A 22,983-nucleotide genomic window follows, 5' to 3' on the forward strand; every position below is an offset into this window, starting at 1 on the left:
TGACTAAAGAGTTCATTAGTGTGATTTCTCCCTAAATAGACAGGTATTTAACTCGACATGGTTGCAAGATCGGTCTATTTTTGAGAAGTTTCTATTGAAATGTGTTGTAGTGAGTATATTTTATTGGTCAACTACTGGGTAATGTAAAAGTTGTGTAGTTTAATGTTCCAATACATAATATTATTAGGTTTTAGTCCAGAGAGACCTGAGAAATTATCCAGATTGTCAATGAGACCATACAGGGATCCAGATTGCAGACTTAAGAGAAAACTGGAGTCATTGGCATACATTGACATTTTTGTTTTTAAGCAGTGGATTTCTAGCCCCTGATATTATTGTTGGATCTTATTTTAATAGCTAACATTTTGCGATAGCCAAAACAAATAGATATGGAGAGAATGGACAACCTTGCTTAACTCCTCTTGATAGTTCACTACTTTAACCGTTATTTACTATTTTACATCTGGAGTTGCTATACATAACTTTAACCCATTGTATAAGAGATTCACAGAAATGTAAATAGTCCAGGCATTTATATATACACATTCTAGTCGTATTTTATCAAAGTCCTTTTTGAAATCTGCTATGAAGACCAGGCATGCATTCTTTGATGTTTCATAGTGTTCTATTGTTTCATGTAATTGTCGTATTTTATCACCAATGTATCATCCATGCAAAAACACTGTCTGATCATGATTAATAATGTCCGGTAAAACCTTTCTAATTCTATGTGCAATGTATTTTGCCAGGAGTTTTGCATCACAACATTGAAGTGTAAGGGGCCTCCAGTTTGTTAAATGGACTGGATCTTTTATACTCACCAACTGGGTCCTGTTTTAGTAAAAGTGAAATCAGACCTTGCTAAGTATTTGATAGTCTACCATTTTTTGAAGATTCTAAAAGAATTTGGCACATTTTTGTAATATATGACACTTGATCGTTCTTAAATAAGTTTCTCCAGTTCTTCTTGTTTTTCCTCTAACTTATTTTGTGCCTCTGCGGTACAGTTTTCATTGCCATCCACCTGTAATGTTAGTTCCTAAATTCATTTTTTTAAATAATATTTATTTTGTCATTTTAATTAATTTTTCACACCAAATACAAATATACACATACGAACAAAAATGTACAGATGTCCACAAACAACAACTTAATTTTCTCTGCCCAGACCCGCATGCTCACACCTCCATCCCTAGTGCCTGCATTATTGTTTGCCACATGGCCTTCAATTGTACCAATTAGTTTTCCTCTGTCGCTCATGCTATTTCAATATCTAAATAGTAAGTTGTTCGATTTTTTCATTGTGCTGATGATTGCAGATTAATTGATTTCCACATTTTTAATATACGTTCTTTCAAAAGGGTGATGAGAAAATAATTGCCCAGCCCATTGGGTATCTCATTACACACTCATATGCCTTGTCTTGAAATATGCAGGTAGACTGACTAAAAGTAGGTTTACATTTGAATACTTCTGACATCCAACTTTCTAGCTCCTCCCACAAATTCCAGACATAGCATTCCCAGATAGCATGGGTTATTGAGTCATTATTAGTTTTACACTTACGATAGGATTCTGCCTCCCGGGTGGTGCAGCGGACTAATCCACTGCATCGCAGTGCTAGAGGCATCACTACAGACCCGGGTTAAATCCCAGGCTGTGTCGCAGTCAGCGTTGACCGGGAGACCCATGAGGCGGCACACAATTGACCCAGTGTTGTCCGGGTTAGGGGAAGGTTTGGCAGACCAGAATGTCCTTGTCTCATCACACTCTAGTGACTGCTTGTGGCGGGCTGGGCGCCTGCACGCTGACTTTGGTCGGCAGTTGTACGGTGTTTCCTCTGACACATTGGTGCGGCTGACTTCCGGGTTAAGCGAGCAGTGTGTCAAGAAGCAGTGCGGCACGGCAGGGACGTGTCTCGACTTTCGCCTCTCCCGAGTCCATTTGGGAGTTGCAGAGATGAGATAAGACTGAACTACCAATTGGAAATCACGAAAAAGGGGTAAAAAGTAAAAACACATTTTTATAAAAAATAAAGACATGATTCTGCCGTTGTGCTGTAGAATTTGTGCATTTTGTCTCTATAATACATTTTATACAATAATTTATACTGGATTAATCGTACATTTTTGTTAACTGTAATCTCTTTAGTTATGTTCCAACATTCGCAATATACTGTGCCAATATCAGTTATTTTCAAATAACTGATTGTTTATATTATTTTATAAAATATTGTCAGTTGCATAGGCTCTCTGCAAGGTTCTGTATAGGATACCCTCAAGATTGCTCAGATGTCCAAAATATTTCAATTTTTTTGTGTATTTTGTGTAAAAGTTGGATGTATTTGAAAATATGTGGCATGTCTGTCAAGCCAAAATTGCTTTAAAAAAAAAAATTATCCCCTTTTTTCTCCGCAATTTTGTGGTATCCAATTGTTTAGTAGCTACTATCTTGTCTCATCGCTACAACTCCCGTACGGGCTCGGGAGAGACGAAGGTCGAAAGTCATGCGTCCTCCGAAACACAACCCAACCAAGCCGAACTGCTTCTTAACACAGCACGCATCCAACCCGGAAGCCAGCCGCACCAATGTGTCGGAGGAAACACCGTGCATCTGCCAAACATGCACTGCGCCCAACCCGCCACAGGAGTCGCTAGTGCACGATGAGACAAGGATATCCCTACCGGCCAAACCCTCCCTAACCCGGACGACGCTAGGCCAATTGTACGTCGCCCCACAGACCTCCCGGTCGCGGCCGGTTGCGACAGAGCCTAGGCGTGAACCCAGAGTCTCTGGTGGCACAGCTAGCGCTGCACAGCTGTACAGCGCCCTTAACCACTGCGCCACCCGGGAGGCCCCAAAATTGCTTTTTAAAGCTTTCATGGAAATAAAGGTATTTCCTACTAACAGGTAATTTATGGTTTTAGTTTTCCATGTGGGCCAATTTATCGATGAATTCTGATAAGCTATCCAATGATTATTTCATAAGGTTGTGTTAGTTCCTCTATTTCCTTTGTTAATCTAATCTCTTTTGACCAGAGTAGTGAATTGCATGACCTCAGAAGGCACATTTCAAAGTGTCTCATACAATAAGGGGATCTGCAGTAAGTGTGTTATGTAGGAAAAAGTCAGCTATAAATTATTTTGCCTTGGTTTATTATTTTTATATCAAGGCCTGTGTTTCTCTCTGTCTCTCTCTCTCTCTCTCTAAAACACACACCAACTTCCTTGGAGATAGAGGACTGCTCATTTGGTCCTCCCTGACTCTGTCTCCTCCTCCCCCCTCTGTTTCAATCAAACCCCTGCCTCTATAGGGCCCTTCTCTCTGGGGCCCCCGATGAGTGTGTCTGTTCCTGCTGTGGCCCCCAAAGCAGTAGAGAGTGTGTCAGGGAGGAACCTCCGAGGCCCCTGCTGACTGATCCCATGCTTATTTGGGTTTTGTTGTCGTGGCAGCGTCTCATTATGTAAATTATCTCTCCCTCCTGAGCGAGTGAGAGACAGAGAGAGAGAGAGAGAGAGAGAGAAAGAGAGATGGAGAGAGGCAGGAGATGTAGCTGTGATGTTCACCAATCCAGACTGTGTTAAATCGGCTTCAGGGACCAGCGAAGGATTGCTGCTATATTTAGAAATCATCCTCAATGTATTTTTTTGCCTCCCCAAAACAGAAAGCCATCTCCCCAGTTAAGACTCTGCAATGCGCATCGGGTTCACACCAAACACACTAACACACACATTACATGTTTTCGATTGAGCAGTTGATAATAATTTAAGAGATGAATTCATCCTTAATCTCTTCCCCATTCTATCCTTTCTGTGTCCATTCCCATCTGTAATGTGCTTCACTCTGAATGCAATTCTCGTCTTCTCTCATCTCATCTGGGGAGCAAAATTAAACGCTTGTCTCTGAAGAATAGGCCCTAACAGAAATCTATATTATGTTTCTAGCTCCAGGGAAGTCAATACTTAGCAGAGAGATCCTTTAAACATAGAATATTTCTATTGAATCACCCACTCAATGTGTCCTATCATAATCTGATCCTATTAAATGACTGATCTTCTGATGTCACCTGCTCCCCTTCTTATTTCCACTCCCGTCATTGGACATGGCAGTTCTAATTAGTGGCTTAACCAAATCCCCCTTGATTACTCTGCAGTGGTCTGTGACAGTGATCTGCTGCTGCCTGTCACACACCTGTGCCAGCCAGTACACACACACAGTGCAGTTTAGAGCAGATGGAGAGCCAGTCAGATGCAGAGCCTCCACCTACTCCCAAACCGGAGTTCTGCTACCCTGGCCTACCCCGCGCTGACAAAAAGCGGTTAAAACACACACTCACTTATCCCACCAACTGCTGTGGATGCTGTTTGAGAGCAGCTGTCGATGCTGTATGTTTTCTCCTCCAATCAGAGAGCAGCTTGCCTTCTGAAGGTCTGCCCACTCTCTCTACCAGCCAGCCTATAGCAGCCCACAGAGGAACCAAACAGCTCTGACACACTCAACCATGGATCTCATAGGTCTCTTGTGGGGGGGAGTGCATGTCTGAATCCTGATGAAACTGCCATTTTGAGTTGAGTGACCCGCAGATTAATGTCGTCAATAGCATTAACCAAGCAGGCTGGGCATTTTTTATTTTATTTATCCATTATTTTACCATTTAAGTTGACTGAGAACACATACTGATTTGCAGCAACGACCTGGGGAATAGTTCCAGGGGAGAGAAGGGGATGAATGAGCCAATTGTAAACTGGGGATTATTAGGTGACCGTGATGGTTTGAGGGCCAGATTGGGAATTTAGCCAGGACACCGGGGTTAACACCCCATCTCTTACGATAAGTGCCATGGGATCTTTAATGACCTCAGAGAGTCAGGACACCCGTTTAACGTCCCATCTGAAAGACGTTACCCTACACAGGGTGGGGGTACACGCCCTGGGACGTTGGGATATTTTTTAGACCAGAGGAAAGAGTGCCTCCTACTGGCCCTACCCACACCACTTCCAGCAGCATCTGGTCTCCCATCCAGGGACTGACCAGGACCAACCTTGCTTAGCTTCAGAAGCAAGCCAGCAGTGGTATGCAGGGTGGTATGCTGCTGGCCTAACAAAGCAGGCTGGGCAGGGGGAGTCACGCCTTGACTTAACAACATCGTTAGGTTCAAATTTTTCAGAGTCAATAACTCACGGGCACTGGAGAAGCTAATTCTTCCCAAAGGGTCGACACAGCTGTAATTCAGACAAAGACATGTTTTCACCACTACAAGTATATATACTTCACTTTAGGCACTCCTCCTTCTCTCCAATCCTTACATCTTATGGTTCGACAGGAAGAGGGTGATAGGATAATAAACCATCATTTCTCACTTCCTCCCTCCTTCGCCTAATCCACAGATGTCCATCCGCTTCCCCTATAGCAATCTTATGACCTCCTCCCATCCACCCAACACATTCCAAAGCCACCTGTCTTTCTACAGAGAACCATTAACCTCTGACATTAAAAAAAACTGTCTCTTTCACTCCAATATATACAAAGCCTTGCGAAAGTATTCGGCCCCCTTGAACTTTGCGACCTTTTGACACATTTCAGGCTTCAAACATAAAGATATAAAACTGTATTTTTTTGTGAAGAATCAACAACAAGTGGGACACAATCATGAAGTGGAGCGACATTTATTGGATATTTAAAACTTTTTTAACAAATCAAAAACTTAAAAATTGGGCGTGCAAAATTATTCAGCCCCCTTAAGTTAATACTTTGTAGCGCCACCTTTTGCTGCGATTACAGCTGTAAGTCGCTTGGGGTATGTCTCTATCAGTTTTGCACATCGAGAGACTGAAATTTTTTCCCATTCCTCCTTGCAAAACAGCTCGAGCTCAGTGAGGTTGGATGGAGAGCATTTGTGAACAGCAGTTTTCAGTTCTTTCCACAGATTCTCGATTGGATTCAGGTCTGGACTTTGACTTGGCCATTCTAACACCTGGATATGTTTATTTTTGAACCATTCCATTGTAGATTTTGCTTTATGTTTTGGATCATTGTCTTGTTGGAAGACAAATCTCCGTCCCAGTCTCAGGTCTTTTGCAGACTCCATCAGGTTTTCTTCCAGAATGGTCCTGTATTTGGCTCCATCCATCTTCCCATCAATTTTAACCATATTCACTGTCCCTGCTGAAGAAAAGCAGGCCCAAACCATGATGCTGCCACCACCATGTTTGACAGTGGGGATGGTGTGTTCAGGGTGATGACCTGTGTTACTTTTACGCCAGACATAACGTCTTGCATTGTTGCCAAAAAGTTCAATTTTGGTTTCATCTGACCAGAGCACCTTCTTCCACATGTTTGGTGTGTCTCCCAGGTGGCTTGTGGCAAACTTTAAACGACACCTTTTATGGATATCTTTAAGAAATGGCTTTCTTCTTGCCACTCTTCCATAAAGGCCAGATTTGTGCAATATACGACTGATTGTTGTCCTATGGACAGAGTCTCCCACCTCAGCTGTAGATCTCTGCAGTTCATCCAGAGTGATCATGGGCCTCTTGGCTGCATCTCTGATCAGTCTTCTCCTTGTATGAGCTGAAAGTTTAGAGGGACGGCCAGGTCTTGGTAGATTTGCAGTGGTCTGATACTCCTTCAATTTCAATATTATCGCTTGCACAGTGCTCCTTGGGATGTTTAAAGCTTGGGAAATCTTTTTGTATCCAAATCCGGCTTTAAACTTCTTCACAACAGTATCTCGGACCTGCCTGGTGTGTTCCTTGTTCTTCATGATGCTCTCTGCGCTTTTAACGGACCTCTGAGACTATCACAGTGCAGGTGCATTTATACGGAGACTTGATTACACACAGGTGGATTGTATTTATCATCATTAGTCATTTAGGTCAACATTGGATCATTCAGAGATCCTCACTGAACTTCTGGAGAGAGTTTGCTGCACTGAAAGTAAAGGGGCTGAATAATTTTGCACGCCCAATTTTTCAGTTTTTGATTTGTTAAAAAAGTTTGAAATATCCAATAAATGTCGTTCCACTTCATGATTGTGTCCCACTTGTTGTTGATTCTTCACAAAAAAATACAGTTTTATATCTTTATGTTTGAAGCCTGAAATGTGGCAAAAGGTCGCAAAGTTCAAGGGGGCCGAATACTTTCGCAAGGCACTGTACTATGCTTATGCGTATAACAATGTTCAAAGTTGACCCCGAATCCAACAACATGCAGAGCTCAAACCGCTTACTCCACTTGTATGTCCCCACCACATGCAGAGGACCGACTCATGGAATAGTATGCTGCCTGCGCTCTCAACGCTCCACTCTCACTCAACCCTCAGCCAGCCGACGATCCTACACATTCAGCACTACAGAGGAGCCTAATTCGCCTTGTCTTGAAAATGTGTTTTAAGGCATGCCAAGTGCTAATGGTATAAATTTAGGTTGTGTTGTCTTCGTCCCGGGAACTTGGCGTAGTCTGTGGGCTGCTGAAAGCTGACGCGAGGAGGCCCAGACCTGGTTTCAATGTGCTGGTTAAATGAGCTGCTGGACAAGGGAAGCGGGAAGAAAATAATCTCGTTATAACATCCCCAGCCCAGGCGGCGGGTTAGTGGTAAGGAGATGGCAGCCTGTCACTCGGGTTAGCGCACACCAGGCTACTCAGAGCCAAAGAGTCTTTGGCCAGCTCAGGCTTTATAGCCACGGCTATGCTAATGCTTATGTAAACACTAACGCTAACTATGCTAATGCTAATCTCAGCCACATCAAAGCCAGAGGCGACCACACTCAACTACAGTACAGCACTCTGGCCCACACTACGCTGCTTTGCTCTCCCCTCAAGCCCTGCTTTATTATTCTCCAGCCTACAGCCCACTGTTCTGTTTATTACCACTGGCCCCAGCCTTATTGCCTCCCATTCTTACCTCGCCTTAATCTAACTTTAATTAGTGTGTGTCCGGACTTTCTATTAATCCCCCGGCTTCCTGGTTTAAAATGGAGCATCCATCCACCAGGGCTGGAAAATACTTTTACACGACATGACTTCTAAACCTTGATATCACGTGGACAGGAGTCAGGACACCAGCACTGAGGATGTTGTTCCGAGACTGAAGAAGTCACTGAAATGAGACTGAAATGGTGGCTGAAATGAGAAACTGAAATGGTCCTTTTTTGAATATCTGAAATTATGCAGTGCAGTGTGGTTGTGATTGAGCTCCAACAGGCTAGGCTAGCGCCCAGTTCTCTTCCACTGCATGAGGCTGCTTAGTGACCTTTGACCTTCTGATAACTGCTTCTGTGGCCTCACTTTACCCCTCAACTGACAACAAATCACTGCCTCACCAGAGGTGTCCCCTGCCAGTCCCTAGTTGGACATAAAGACATAGAATAGTGAAGCAGCTGCAATTAAAAATGGAACATTCACACTATGGTCGTGTTTCCTTGCTCAGATGAGTCAACGCAACACCCAATGGGTGAATTCCTGCCAGTTCATGCTGGGTTCATAGCTGAAAAAAGTGTCCCAGCTGTCCCAAAAAATGACGGCCTACACGGATGTGGAGGAACCCCCTGCGTTGGCGAAATGGCCGCAAACTGCGGAGCGTTATAGTAGCTCTCCCACACCTGGCTCACGTAACAACGCTGCTCAATTAGCAAAGAAATTAAACAAAACTTTTAATCATTTTGAGACTAGAGGAAATAGGATGACTGCTATGTTAAACAACTGCAGTCACAGTTGCCTTGCTGGTCAACAGCCTTCTGGCTATTGTAGTCTTTTGACTGCAGAAAAACAGGAATCGAAAGTTGAGGCAGGCATGCGAGGGAGGGGCAACTTATATTGAAGACGGCTTGTACTGTATATTGATCAGGAACTAAAGCCTGCTAGAGGGAAAGATTCTTAAAAAATCTAGCTAAGAAGACCTTTGCCTTTCATATACAATTATCACTCATTCAGCTGATACTGTATATCTCAAATTCTTGTTAGTGTAGGATAGAACAACTCTGTATCTACTACATACTGTATTTTGAAACTAATTACATTTCTTTGTCTTGTCCATCTAAAGCTTTGCTCCACTTGTAATTCAGCTGTGCCTCTCATACTGTCCCCTTGGTCCTTCTTCCCTGTCCTCTGTCGATAACGGCGACACATCAGCAGCCAGCCACCTGCTCCCTGTGGACCACGTGTGTCACTATCTCTGTCACGTTGTCACTGGGTCCGCTCTTAACACTCAAACTAATGGCTGTGGCTCCCTGTGATCCAAATCATTTAAAGGATGTAAACTGATGGCTGTGGCTCCCTGTTCTCCATCTCATTTAAAGGATGTAAAATGATGGCTGTGGCTCCCTGTTCTCCATTTAATTTAAAGGATGTAAACTGATGGCTGTGGCTCCCTGTGATCCAAATCATTTAAAGAGCTTAAACTGATGGCTGTGGCCCCCTGTGCTCTGTCTCATTTAAAGGGGTTCAACTGATGGCTGTGGCTTCCTTTGCTCTGTCTCATTTAAAGTGGTTAAACTGATGGCTGTGGCTCCCTTTGTTCCGAATCATTTAAAGGGGTTAAACTGATGGCTGTGGCTCCCTGTACTCCTTCTCATTTAAAAGGGGTTAAACTGATGGCTGTGGCTCGGTGTTGCTTAAAGGGTTACAGCTAAATGAGTCAGCTCTGACACACATCTACTCTAACTGTCAGACAGCTGAGCTCCTAACTCCATCCTCATGGTGTCTCTGATTGGCTGATCCCCCTCTGTTCCTATCTTATTGCCTTCTATACCAACATTAAGATTATGAGGATTGTCATACACCTGGCAGAGGTATTACTCAGGTAATATTTCACTCTATGTGATGTACTATGGTTCATCTCTGTCTGGTGGAAAGCAGAGAAAGCATACAAGGCTCTCTTTCGTCAAGATACAGTGCCTTGCGAAAGTATTCGGCCCCCTTGAACTTTGCGACCTTTTGCCACATTTCAGGCTTCAAACATAAAGATATAAAACTGTATTTTTTTGTGAAGAATCAACAACAAGTGGGACACAATCATGAAGTGGAACGACATTTATTGGATATTTCAAACTTTTTTAACAAATCAAAAACGGAAAAATTGGGCGTGCAAAATTATTCAGCCCCCTTAAGTTAATACTTTGTAGCGCCACCTTTTGCTGCGATTACAGCTGTAAGTCGCTTGGGGTATGTCTATCAGTTTTGCACATCGAGAGACTGACATTTTTTCCCATTCCTCCTTGCAAAACAGCTCGAGCTCAGTGAGGTTGGATGGAGAGCATTTGTAAACAGCAGTTTTCAGTTCTTTCCACAGATTCTCGATTGGATTCAGGTCTGGACTTTGACTTGGCCATTCTAACACCTGGATATGTTTATTTTTGAACCATTCCATTGTAGATTTTGCTTTATGTTTTGGATCATTGTCTTGTTGGAAGACAAATCTCCGTCCCAGTCTCAGGTCTTTTGCAGACTCCATCAGGTTTTCTTCCAGAATGGTCCTGTATTTGGCTCCATCCATCTTCCCATCAATTTTAACCATATTCCCTGTCCCTGCTGAAGAAAAGCAGGCCCAAACCATGATGCTGCCACCACCATGTTTGACAGTGGGGATGGTGTGTTCAGCTGTGTTGCTTTTACGCCAAACATAACGTTTTGCATTGTTGCCAAGAAGTTAAATTTTGGTTTCATCTGACCAGAGCACCTTCTTCCACATGTTTGGTGTGTCTCCCAGGTGGCTTTTGGCAAACTTTAAACGACACTTTTTATGGATATCTTTAAGAAATGGCTTTCTTCTTGCCACTCTTCCATAAAGGCCAGATTTGTGCAATATACGACTGATTGTTGTCCTATGGACAGAGTCTCCCACCTCAGCTGTAGATCTCTGCAGTTCATCCAGAGTGATCATGGGCCTCTTGGCTGCATCTCTGATCAGTCTTCTCCTTGTATGAGCTGAAAGTTTAGAGGGACGGCCAGGTCTTGGTAGATTTGCAGTGGTCTGATACTCCTTCCATTTCAATATTATCGCTTTCACAGTGCTCCTTGGGATGTTTAAAGCTTGGGAAATCTTTTTGTATCCAAATACGGCTTTAAACTTCTTCACAACAGTATCTCGGACCTGCCTGGTGTGTTCCTTGTTCTTCATGATGCTCTCTGTGCTTTTAACGGACCTCTGAGACTATCACAGTGCAGGTGCATTTATACGGAGACTTGATTACACACAGGTGGATTGTATTTATCATCATTAGTCATTTAGGTCAACATTGGATCATTCAGAGATCCTCACTGAACTTCTGGAGAGAGTTTGCTGCACTGAAAGTAAAGGTGCTGAATAATTTTGCACGCCCAATTTTCCCGTTTTTGATTTGTTAAAAAAGTTTGAAATATCCAATAAATGTCGTTCCACTTCATGATTGTGTCCCACTTGTTGTTGATTCTTCACAAAAAAATACAGTTTTATATCTTTATGTTTGAAGCCTGAAATGTGGCAAAAGGTCGCAAAGTTCAAGGGGGCCGAATACTTTCGCAAGGCACTGTAGCTCCTGTGGGACAATAACAAATAAAGCTAGCCATGAGTGGCCAATTTCTTGCTGACGTGGTCAGTGTGCTAGATTTAGTCCTAATAGGCCAGTCAGGAAGACAAACAGCTTTTTCTAAATGGGGGACATGGCCATGTCTTGCCTGTCCTCATCACAGTCCCACTATGGAGTAGCCTTTGTGAAATAGGGGGTTTCATGTGAATGGGCAGTAACCTATGTAGCCTACTGCGCATGTATCTTATATGTCAGTACGGCCGCTATGAAAACACAATAAAAATTTGACACCACCCAAAATGCATAAACACACGTAGGGGCATGTACTCTGAAATATTATAATATCCTGGCTCTGTATAAAAGAGGTCATTGTCACCAGCACAGTTTGACACACATAACCACAATTATAGAGGATTATCTTTAGATAGGAAAAAAATACATCCGAGTGGGGTAGTGCATTTCTGGATCTAAAACAATCCAAACTCTGCTGTAATCCAAACATTCTGAATCGATACATAATCCCACACCTACATGAAAGAGGTCCTGTGATCCTTTCAGCCATTACTTTGAGAAGAGAACCGGGGTTTAGAAATAATAAATAAATATTTAAGATCAGTCATGACACGAATAACCGACTTCCAGCCAAAGCCATCTTTATGGATAATCACCCTTTCAAGCCTGACTTGCTACAATCCCCCTACAGTTCATCACTACATCTAATTTGAGTCAAATGCACACCTACATACTCTCAAACCCTGCCCATTGGCACTGTGTGAGCATTTCAATATCTGGGAATGAATGAATGATGAAGACGAGATGCGAGGCTGTGTTTTCACTCCTGGCCCTTTCTTGAATGAGGATTAAAGCATACCAATGAACAACAGAGGCAGCCAAATGATGTGGCCGATTTAGATGTGTACTAAGGGAGCAACGGTAGACCATGATGCCAGGGGTCAGCATGAATAGAGAAAAGAGATAAGGAGAATGAGAGGGATTGAGGAAGAGCTTTATACAAACCCATTCACCTCATAAAACACACAGCTTTCAGGATTGGCACAGACCAGACTGGCAGACGCATCATAGCATAGGGATTTTAACGGCAGGTCACTGACCCCGGCCACACAATGATGAAATGACAGAGAAGCTAGATCTACTCTACCTAGTACCTTTTTGGTGTCATTGTTTTGGGGATTACACACACTGCGTGGTAAGGCCTTGCACCCATGGATGGTTACTGGAATGAACTGACTGAAAGCAACCAGGTCAGTCATGGCAACTTTACTGAATGAAGAAAAACTCCTGGAAAAGGTCATGTTGACAAATCACTTCACCGAAGGACCGTGACACTTTATTAATCACGTGCCAACTCACACAACACCCAAGTCTATATGCCTTGTGGATACTGAAGCCTACATTTGGGTGCTGAATGGTGTTCCACTCCTCTTAAGGGCTGAGGACAAAGCAGGACAGAGACAGACAGATAGACAGACAGAAAAGCACCACTTACAGTGCCTCGCCAGCTAGCGAGGCTGTCCGTCAGTGCCCACACTGCCCGGGCACGGCGGGCAGAGCGAGGAGCTGGAGAGACAGGACCCCTAACCTTCCCAAACATCTCAAGGCGGCGCGGCGCGATGCAGAGTGGCAGGTCTCTGATGCGCGGCTGCGAGCCAGCGTCCTCGGGGCAGCGTAGCCGGATCTGCGTCAGCACCGTGAAAATTGTCTGACAGGGCACACTGGCCCTGGCGCTGCCGACACGACATCTCCATCCACATCTCGTCTCTACTCTGGGAAATCGACTTAGAAAATGTCCTGTTTGCGGTGTTTACACACAGCATAATTAAAACATGAACACGTATAAAAATACTAACTACATGTACTGCTGAGTGCAAGTAAGTTTATGTTTCACATTATTTAATTGGGTTATATACTCTATGTCAGACATACTGTGCATGGCCACATCATTGTGAAGCAAGGACATGATGAGACGTTGTACCGAGATCCTGCCTGGTTCATTCAGCGGGGTACAGTCAAACTATACTCCACTTGCAATGTCATTCAAAATCCAACACATCCCATAGAGACTTACAAACTTTCCACTTACATTTGAGGTTTTCCCCTTTGCGGTGAGTTTCCACTGCAGCTGTCCGTCAAATCACATAGAAAAGCACTTTTTCCCTCTTTAGCGATTGTGGGGTAAATAACTACTTTAGAAGTGAGTGACATAAGATCAAGTCTAAATATTTTAGCTTGACGGAATAGTATAGCCTACTGTACGCAAGGATCACTTGTCACTTCTCAGCGACTAGTTAGTGAGTTAGCGCCATAACATCACCCAACAGCAGCGTTAAGCTAACAGAATATCCCCAGCATGGCGATTTTGTGTAAAAGATAACAAACCTCTTTAGCACTATTCTAATCTCCTCCTTTGTCTTTGCTGAAACCGACCCCGTCCTATTTAAGTGGGCTTCCGAGAGAGCCAGCCAGCTACTAGATCAAAAAATGGTAATGATACTGTAGGCAGCGTGTTGTTTAGCCAATGAGATTAGAGCAGGTGTCACAGCAGAACAGGGGAGAGCTGGCTCCTTTGTGATTCAGGAAGCAGTGACTCCAAACTCTGGATATCTATTGATTGGCCAACGTGGCTGCCCTGGGCTGAATTAATATGGCGGCAAATATGCAAGACTTATACCTTCTGCTCGGCTTATGCCGTTAAAGAGGCACTGACAGAGACAACAAAAGAGGTCTGAGAGTCTATAAAAAAGCAGGCCACAAAGAAGCCTGGGAGAGAGAGAGAGTACTATGTAAAAGTTTGATAAGTGATTTCGGTAGAAGAATATTTGAAAACCCACGACACATACAATAACAAGAGGCTTTATAGTCAAAGACTAGAAAAGAGAGACGAGAAATGTCAACATAATGACTATGTAAACAAGCATTGATCCCGTTGATTTCCCAGGCTCTGGGATGCTGGGGTTGAGGCCGGGATAGCAGATACGCTTCGATACACCACTCTGTCCGGACAACTCAGGCTCACCAGGGTGCGGGGAAGCTCACAAACTGATTTGCCTGCTTTGATATTGGAGGGAGGCTTTATCCCTGCCTAAAACATGGTTTTCTCTCACTACAGTTCTGTAAATCACATGTAATATAGTACAGGATGTACTCCTATCTTGTGAAGCATGACCTTTCACTGAGTGAGCCAACGCACAGAGAATAGATAGCATTTCTTCTTATCCCTCTATTCTGTTACTGTCCTGCTACTCACACACATACTCCTTTTTTAATGGGAACAGAGAGCATTGGGGCTCGATTTAATTCGCTGCGCTAAGATCCACGTTACAGCACAATTTCAATGTAAAAGGCAATGTTCCCAGCGTTCGCGGGACGACATTAACGGTAAACACTGCAAACGTGGGCTCATTCAGAAATGACCATTCCATTTCAATCGCGCCATAACGCAGATCTTCAGCGCTACGGATTGAATCGAATCCTTTAAAAAAAACTCCACGATCAAAGAGTTTGGTGAGATGTGCTAACATTTTGTCGAACTGTGACGCAAGTGTAGGGCTTAAATCTAGGCCTGGAACTTCATTCCATTATTTCCAGGGTTTAACTCCCTTCCTCAATCCCATATTGTTCTTAAAAAGAGCAGTGGAATTGATCTAAAGCTGAAACTCCAAAGACAGTGAATAAAAAGTGATGGTCATATGGACTATTATTGACATCTCTAATACATAGTGCTCTATGCACGGTGGATCGTTCACTTTCCTCTGTAGGTGCCTGTTAGTGTCTGAGGCTAAAATAAAATGAAGTTGATTAAAACTTTAGTTGATCTAACCACTTCGGATGTACAGTGCCAGTCAAACATTGGGACACACCTACTCATTCAAGTGTTGTTCTTTATTTTAAATATTTTTTTAAAATTGTAGAATAATAGTGAAGACATCAAAAATTATGAAATAACACATATGGAATCATGTTGTACCCCCAAAAAAGTGTAAAACAAATCAAAATATATTTTAGATTTTAGATTCTTCAAACTTGCCACCCTTTGCCTTGATGACAGCTTTGCACACTCTTGGCATTCTCTCAACCAGCTTCATGAGGAATGTTTTTCCAACAGTCTTGAGGAGGTTCCCACATATGCTGAGCACTTGTTGGCTGCTTTTCCTTCACTCTGCGATCCAACTCATCCCAAACCATTTCAATTGGGTTGAGGTCGGGTGATTGTGGAGGCCAGCTCATCTGATGCAGCACTCCATCACTCTCCTTCTTGGTCAAATAGCCCTTACACAGCCTGGAGGTGTGTTGGGTCGTTGTCCTGTTGAAAAACAAATGATAGTCCAACTAAGCGTTAAACAGACGGGATGGTGTATCGCTGCAGAATGCTGTGGTAGCCATGCTGGTTAAGTGTCCTTGAATTTTTAATAATTCACTGACAGTGTCAACAGCAAAGCATTCCCACACCATCACACCTCCTCCTCCATGCTTCACGGTGGGAACCACACATGTGGAGATCATCCATTCACCTACTCTGTGTCTCACAAAGACATGGCGGTCAGAACCAACAATCTCAAATTTGGACTCATCAGACCAAAGGACAGATTTCCACTGATCTAATGTCCATTGCTCGTGTTTCTTGGCCCAAGCAAGTCTGTTCTTCTTATTGCTGTCCTTAGAGCAGTGGTTCTTTGCCGCAATTCGACCATGAAGGCCTGATTGACACAGTCTCCTCTGAACAGTTGATGTTGAGATGTGTCTGTTACTTAAACTCTGTGAAGCATTTATTTGGGCTGCAATCGTAGGTGCAGTTAACTCTAATTAACTTATCCTCTGCAGCAGCGGTAACTCTGGGTCTTCCTTTCCTGTGGCGGTCTTCATGAAAGTCAGTTTCATCATAGCGCTTGATGGTTTTTGCGACTGCACTTGAAGAAACGTTCAAAGTTCTTGAAATCATCCATACTGACTGACCTTCATGTCTTAAAGTAATGATGGCTGTCGTTTCTCTTTGCTTATTTGAGCTGTTCTTGCCATAATATGGACTTGGTCTTTTACCAAATAGGGCTATCTTCTGTATACCACCCCTACCTTGTCACAACACAAGTGATTGGCTCAAACACATTAAGGAAAGAAATTCCACAAATGAACTGTTAATTGAAAAATTCCAGGTGACTACCTCACAAAGCTGGTTGAGAGAATGCCAAGCGTGTGCAAAGCTGTCATCAAGGCAAAGGGTGGCTACTTTGAAGAATCTCAATTATAAAATATATTTTGATTTGTTCAACACTTTTTTGGTTACTACATGATTCCATATGTGTTATTTCATAGTTTGTCTTCACTATTATTTTACAATGTAGAAAATAGTAGCAATAATGAAAAACACTAGAATGAGTAGGTGTGTCCAAATTTTTGACTGGTACTGTATAATGCTGTATTATGACATGGATACTGTGTGTGTGTGTGGGGGGGGGGGGGGGTTCAACCCAGACCTAGGGATCTGGAAAGTGCAATGTGAAACTTGAGGTGAGAACATCTCAATAAGTGAAAGCATGCACAAGTCAACTGCATTAGGCTTCAAGTCCAATTTACCAGGCAAGTGATAAAGCAATGGACTGAATAAAAAAAATTAAAAAATGATTGGAGGACAAAGAAAAAGGTCCACACTCTTACTGCTGGCGCTGGAGAAATGTCACAGAATAACATGTTTGGAATATAGTCTATTAGACATGCATTAAACAATATATGTGAGGTCAAACTGAGCCCTATTCATCTGTTTAGGGCGAATAGCGCAGTATTTACCAAATAAAGCAGGAAACATGACAAGCAGGGAAGCTGGTGGTTATAATTCAAATATAATATTGGTTTTAATTATGATCATCTTTCAATAAGCACATAATCAAAACAAACATTCCTTTCAATGGAATCATAGGCTATTAATAAATTCAACATAGCCTACAGTACTAATATAAAGCAGATGAATCCTGAATAAACTATTTTGTAATTGAATATGACTCCACATTGGCTGCCTCTTTGTCAGTTTCCAGTAGCTGTTGGATACATTCTGTTTTGATGGGTTGCCTTGCCATTGATTGCTTCAATTGACAAAAATATGCAATCATCAAAACAAAGGGATGAAAGCCTGTGCATGCCAGCCCCCAAACTGTCATGGACAACCTCGGTGTAGAGCGCGCACATCGACTAATCTCGCTGAGGTTTCTCTGGCAACCTTGCCTCCCTTTGTCTCCATGGCAATGGCTCGCCAGTTTACATCCCGACACAAAGCGAGGCTTTTCTAGAGACGTGCAGAGGCTAATTTTTACGCAATGGGTCATTAGCGCACGAGCTACCAAAACAAATGGTGTGCCCACGTCATATTAGCGTAGAACTCCCCTGTGTGTGATTAGAATATGATGTTGAAAGCTGGGCAAATGCAAACCCACGTAAAAAAGATGCAAGCAAGAACAGGGGGGATTTCAAACGGATGCCAGTGACATTGTTGTTCACTGCCTTCACATTAAAGCGACAGCACGACCATTATTCATGTAGGTTAACCAATGCTCATTAAAAAACACTACATGGTTTGATTTTCATTATGATTCTTGGTTTTGTATTAATTAATGTAATATTAGCAAATATTTATTATTTAAATAATGAAACCAATAAATGAGATACACTACTTGCGTAATCATTGGGTTATAAGCAGGTTATAACATGTGCTAATTCTAGGTGGCTACTGGTTGAGTCTGAAATGACACCAGCAAGCCACATATGCCGTGCCATTCAGTAGCTGGCCTACTATTGTTTTCAGAAATCTCAAAGGGCGAGCAGAGGATGTGTGGGAGATGAATGAGCGCACGGTCGCTTTAAGCCAGTGATTTAGGAGCAGCAATCTGTGCGTTGCAAGGCTTGCCTCTTACCCTTGGAAGCATCCTTATCTTCTTTTGGCTTCGCCACTTTTCCGCTCATAGATCCCAGTTTGGATGTGTAATTCCCGATTTAGACAAGAATGGAAATCCGTTTAATCGCTTGCAGACAATTTCTTCAATGAAATCCTTTCCAAAGCTACCAGGTGCTGAGATAAGGGTTCTGTTAGACAATTAGAAAACAGTGCAATTAGTCTTTAAGGTTTTATTTTGATGAAGCAAGTTGTATCAAGAGAGGAATACAAACAAAGCAGACCTGTGGGGCTGTATGATTCCATGTATGACGCCAGCTGTCAATGGATATATCCAGTTATTGATACATTCTACCCACATAGCCTACCTACACAATTGAGTTCACAAAGCGCATCTGAAAAATTGGTAAAGAAACGCCTTGGTATCCATGGACCATCACCACCATAAAAGCGTTTGGATCTAGTTTGTCTTACCTTATCTCCTCCACGTTTTCTGCTACATCAATGCACATTGATAAAGAAAAACGCTTCCAACATGAATCCCGCTATGTTGCATGCAAAAATCACGACCCTCTCGGCTGTGTCAAAGGAACTGAAAAAAAAACCTAAGAAAATAAGAGCAGGGCTTCCATGCGCGTGTCAGTCGACGTCAAAGAAAAACGGAAAGTGCATCACATTAAGATTACATCAAAGGAGCAAACATCTCCACATGGGGTATCCGCAAATGCCATCCACTACAACGGACGCAATCGGGTTATCTTGAAGCCTATGGTGACTATTCTATTCAACACGAGCTCTTCCAAGGCATTTCACACGCTGGAAAATATAGCACACAGATCAACAGGATCCACAAAGTGAGCGCTGTATTCCATCCCTAACACACATGCACAGTCGGTGATGCTACGTTTAGCTCTATACGTTTAATAAAATGCATGCATTTTGGGCATGAAAATCAATTGTTTATAATGAATCCGCGTCGATACACCGTTGCTCTAAACGCGCGCGTTGGATGGGGAGCGTGAGGAGCGCTGTGACCTCGGCGTCAAGTAGCCTACTGTAGAATCAAGAAGAGTGGCCGGGCAGCAGATTACGCAGCATTGACAAACACCATCTATTAAATTGTTTGATTGTTGTAGGCTAGTGTTTCCTTTAAAACTGTCTGAGGAAACCAAAAGCCAAAATAAGCGTGCTATTTTTTTTATATGGACAAACCAATGTTCACGATGTAAATGCATTATATGATATTATGGTTAGCCGTTTGCTATTCGAATCATCTGTACACTTTGAAACAATTCAGTGACTAAGAAAGTACATAACCTTTACGCACAAGTGCCAATTACCGAAACAGTCCCGAAAGACGCTCTTTATATCAAATATAGTTGACATACATAATGTTACAGACCAGCTAAATCAGACAACTTACAGTATTATATATATAGTCAAAAGTATTCCAAGTAGTCCAAGCAAGCATATAGCCCAGAAATCGCAGTCCACGGAAACTGGAGCAAGTCCCAAGCCACAAAAGGAAATAACTCACCTGGATGCACGAGATGGAGAGGCAAAAACTGTTGAATTGACAACGAATGTCAGCGCACTTGCCTACAAAATATGTCTTAAGTGGATACGTAAACATTCAGATGTTCCAGATGCTAACGGATCAATATGAACGGCTGCTTGTATATGCTTCAATATGTTATTCCTTTTCAAAAGGGGTGTTTTAAATACCTTTCTAAACTTTTGCTGCGCTGACAGATGCGCAGTGGAATGCAAACCAATAGGCCTCGTGTACTAGTCGATATCTGGGGGAAATACTGCGAAGGAGAAATGGCATTGCATGCGTAATTCTAATTGGCTGCAGCGTTATTCGCATTAGCCTACCATGTTTGAGTCCCGTGAAGTTATAATGACCTTTAGTTGTGTAGTTGGTCGTTGATTAATTTCATCAGTCATTTAGCAACAGATGCAACGAAAAAATGACATTCATAATCATTTAAAATAGTGGACAATTACACGAAACGTTAATGTATTCGTTTATTTGTCACGGACAATGTACAATATACCAATCCATCAGATTTAGCTAGGTAGGTTTTTAATCTGTAGTCCCTGGAAGCAACTATTTTACGCAACAAAAATGTGAATTGGCACTCGTTGGTACAAAGACCACAGGCAACGAAACGCTCAGCTCAGAAACTATCATTACTAGTTTATAGATCCACAATATATCTTGTTATGATTGAGGATTAACTAACAGGATTATTGGTACCGCATGTTTGTGTTATTGCTGATGAATCTTCGCCGTCGTTAACCCTTACATTCCTCTCTGGGCCAATAACGCCGCGTAAAATGATTAGTAGACTATCACATTGCCAAAAGCCATGGTAATGTGACTGTGTACAATGTGAAATGTTGATTTCAGAACAAAGATAACTGTAGGCTATCAAAGCATAAGAGACTACATGATGCTTGTTTTTAATGTTTAAGATTTGCAAACAACTTAACTGCATCCAACTTTATGATTTTCATTGGAGTTTTGAAAAAATTGCGCAGCCAATAGCTGTAATAGATAAGCCAAATTAATTACCAAGTAATTACGTAATTGTAGTGACATTTTTTGTAAAGTGGGGGTGTTTTGTCTTGCCACTGAGTTAGATAAGAACATTTTTTAGAAACTGCGGAAACTGCGGCCTTACCTTATGTTGACAGTTAATTGTAGCCTTGGCCGTAGAAGATGAGAAAAAAAGAAATAGAAACAGTAAAAGTCAGGGCGCTGTACTGCAGCGCCAGCTGTGCCATCAGAGTCCCTGGGTTCGCGCCCAGGCTCTGTCGTAACCGGCCGCGACCGGGAGGTCCGTGGGGCGACGCACAATTGGCCTAGTGTCGTCCGGGTTAGGGAGGGATTGGTCGGTAGGGATCTCCTTGTCTCATCGCGCACCAGCGACTCCTGTGGCGGGCCGGGCGCAGTGCGCGCTAGGTGCACGGTGTAGACTCCGACACATTGGTGCGGCTGGCTTCCGGGTTGGATGCGCGCTGTGTTAAGAAGCAGTGGGTTGTGTATCGGAGGACGCATGACATTCAGCCTTCGTCTCTCCCGAGCCCGTACGGGAGTTGTAGCAATGAGACAAGATAGTAGCTACTACAACAATTGGATACCACGAAATTGGGGAGAAAAAGGGGTAAAATTAAAAATATATATACATAGAATTAATTTTAAAAAACCAGTAAAAGTCAGCGTTCACCCCATATTTAACACATGTAAAGTTATCCTAGACAGGATCAATGTGTGATAATCAAGTCGACAACTCCAGACGCAAAATCCCGAACTGTTTGATACATTTACTGCGCAACCTGTCTTGTAACACAAAACTTGCCCCTCCTAACTTGTCACGAAGTAGTACTGCAAATTGCGGTCCTAGGTCGAACCCTGCATGTCACATTGTCACCTGGGAGGTTCTGTGCCTCTCATCCGCAGAAAAACCTTTTTCAGAGGGTCACAGGATCTATACAGTTTCTATTTTTAGTGTTAACTGGACTCCTTAACTTTCTTCGCTTATTCTCAAATTTGTCAAGACATTTCAAGTAGGCTTCTAGCGGCTGTAGCTGCCAAACTACACTTCCCTTTCTGCCTCTAGGAGGGAGTAAGAGCACTAACTGGCCATTGGAGACCCTGCCAAATTTTAAATAATGCAATATAGTAAAATATGCTTGCTGAAATCAAACTACAAGTTCAGAAACTGTTCATAATTATTATTATTACTCTGGAACCAAAACCGTAAAAGTATGGTATGGTTCTCAATCAGAGGCAGCTGTCAATCGTTGTCCCTGATTGAAAATCATACTTAGGAAGCCTGGTTTCACTTTTGAGTTGTGGGTGTTTATTTTCTGTCTTTGTGTGTGTCGCCAGACAGGACTGTTTCGGTTTTCGGTCGTTCACTTTATTGTTTTGTATTTCAGTGTTCATTTTGATTTATTAAAGATTACATCATGAACACTTACCACGCTGCAAATTGGTCCGATCTATCTTACTCCTTTAAGAGGAAGACAACGAACATTACAGAAACACCCATCGACCAAGGACCAAGCAGCGTGGTAAAGGATAGCAGCAGCAGCAGCGGCTAAAATCACAGGACTCCTGGACGTGGGAGGAGATACTTGACGGCAAAGGACCCTGGGCACAGGCTGGGGAATATCGCCGCCCCAAGGCAGAGCTGGAGGCAGCGAAAACTGAGCGGTGGCGATATGAGGAGGCAGCACAGCAGCGTGAAAGGCACGAGAGACAGCCCCCAAACATTTTTTGGGGAGAGGCACACAGGGAGTGGGGCAGAGTCAGGTTGGAGACCTGAGCCCACTCCTCGTGCTTATCGGAGGAAGCGCAGTACTGGTCAGGCACCGTATTATGCGGTCAAACGCACGGTGTCGCCAGTACTCGCTCATAGCCCGGTGGGCTATAGGCCAGCCCCCCGCAAGTGCCATGCGAGAGTAGGCATCCAGCCAGGGCGTGTTGTGCCAGCCCAGCATGTTTGGTCTCCAGTACACCGTTTCGGTCCAGGGTATCCTGCGCCGGCGCTGCGTCTCCAGGGCGCTGG

General features: G+C 43.1%; 1 protein-coding gene across 3 annotated transcripts in view; it reads right to left on the minus strand.

The window, feature by feature from the left end:
• The window catches only part of LOC139366232 (fibroblast growth factor 13), a 251,853-nt gene extending 231,700 nt beyond the window's left edge, over positions 1-20,153 (minus strand). The window contains exons 1-2 of one of the 3 annotated variants that reach the window (XM_071103482.1): positions 18,875-19,411; positions 18,423-18,591 (exon numbers count right to left, since the gene is read on the minus strand). In XM_071103482.1, coding sequence (XP_070959583.1) covers positions 18,423-18,471 — 49 coding nt within the window. In that variant the 5' untranslated portion in view covers positions 18,472-18,591; positions 18,875-19,411. Of the gene's footprint in view, positions 1-18,422; positions 18,592-18,874; positions 19,412-19,937 lie in introns of those variants that run through there. The other 2 variants (XM_071103483.1, XM_071103485.1) reach the window with 2 other exon arrangements.
• Between the last annotated feature and the right edge of the window lie 2,830 nt (positions 20,154-22,983).

Source organism: Oncorhynchus clarkii, chromosome 14, assembly GCF_045791955.1.
Source record: "Oncorhynchus clarkii lewisi isolate Uvic-CL-2024 chromosome 14, UVic_Ocla_1.0, whole genome shotgun sequence".
In the NCBI taxonomy this organism is placed as follows: Eukaryota; Metazoa; Chordata; class Actinopteri; order Salmoniformes; family Salmonidae; genus Oncorhynchus; species Oncorhynchus clarkii.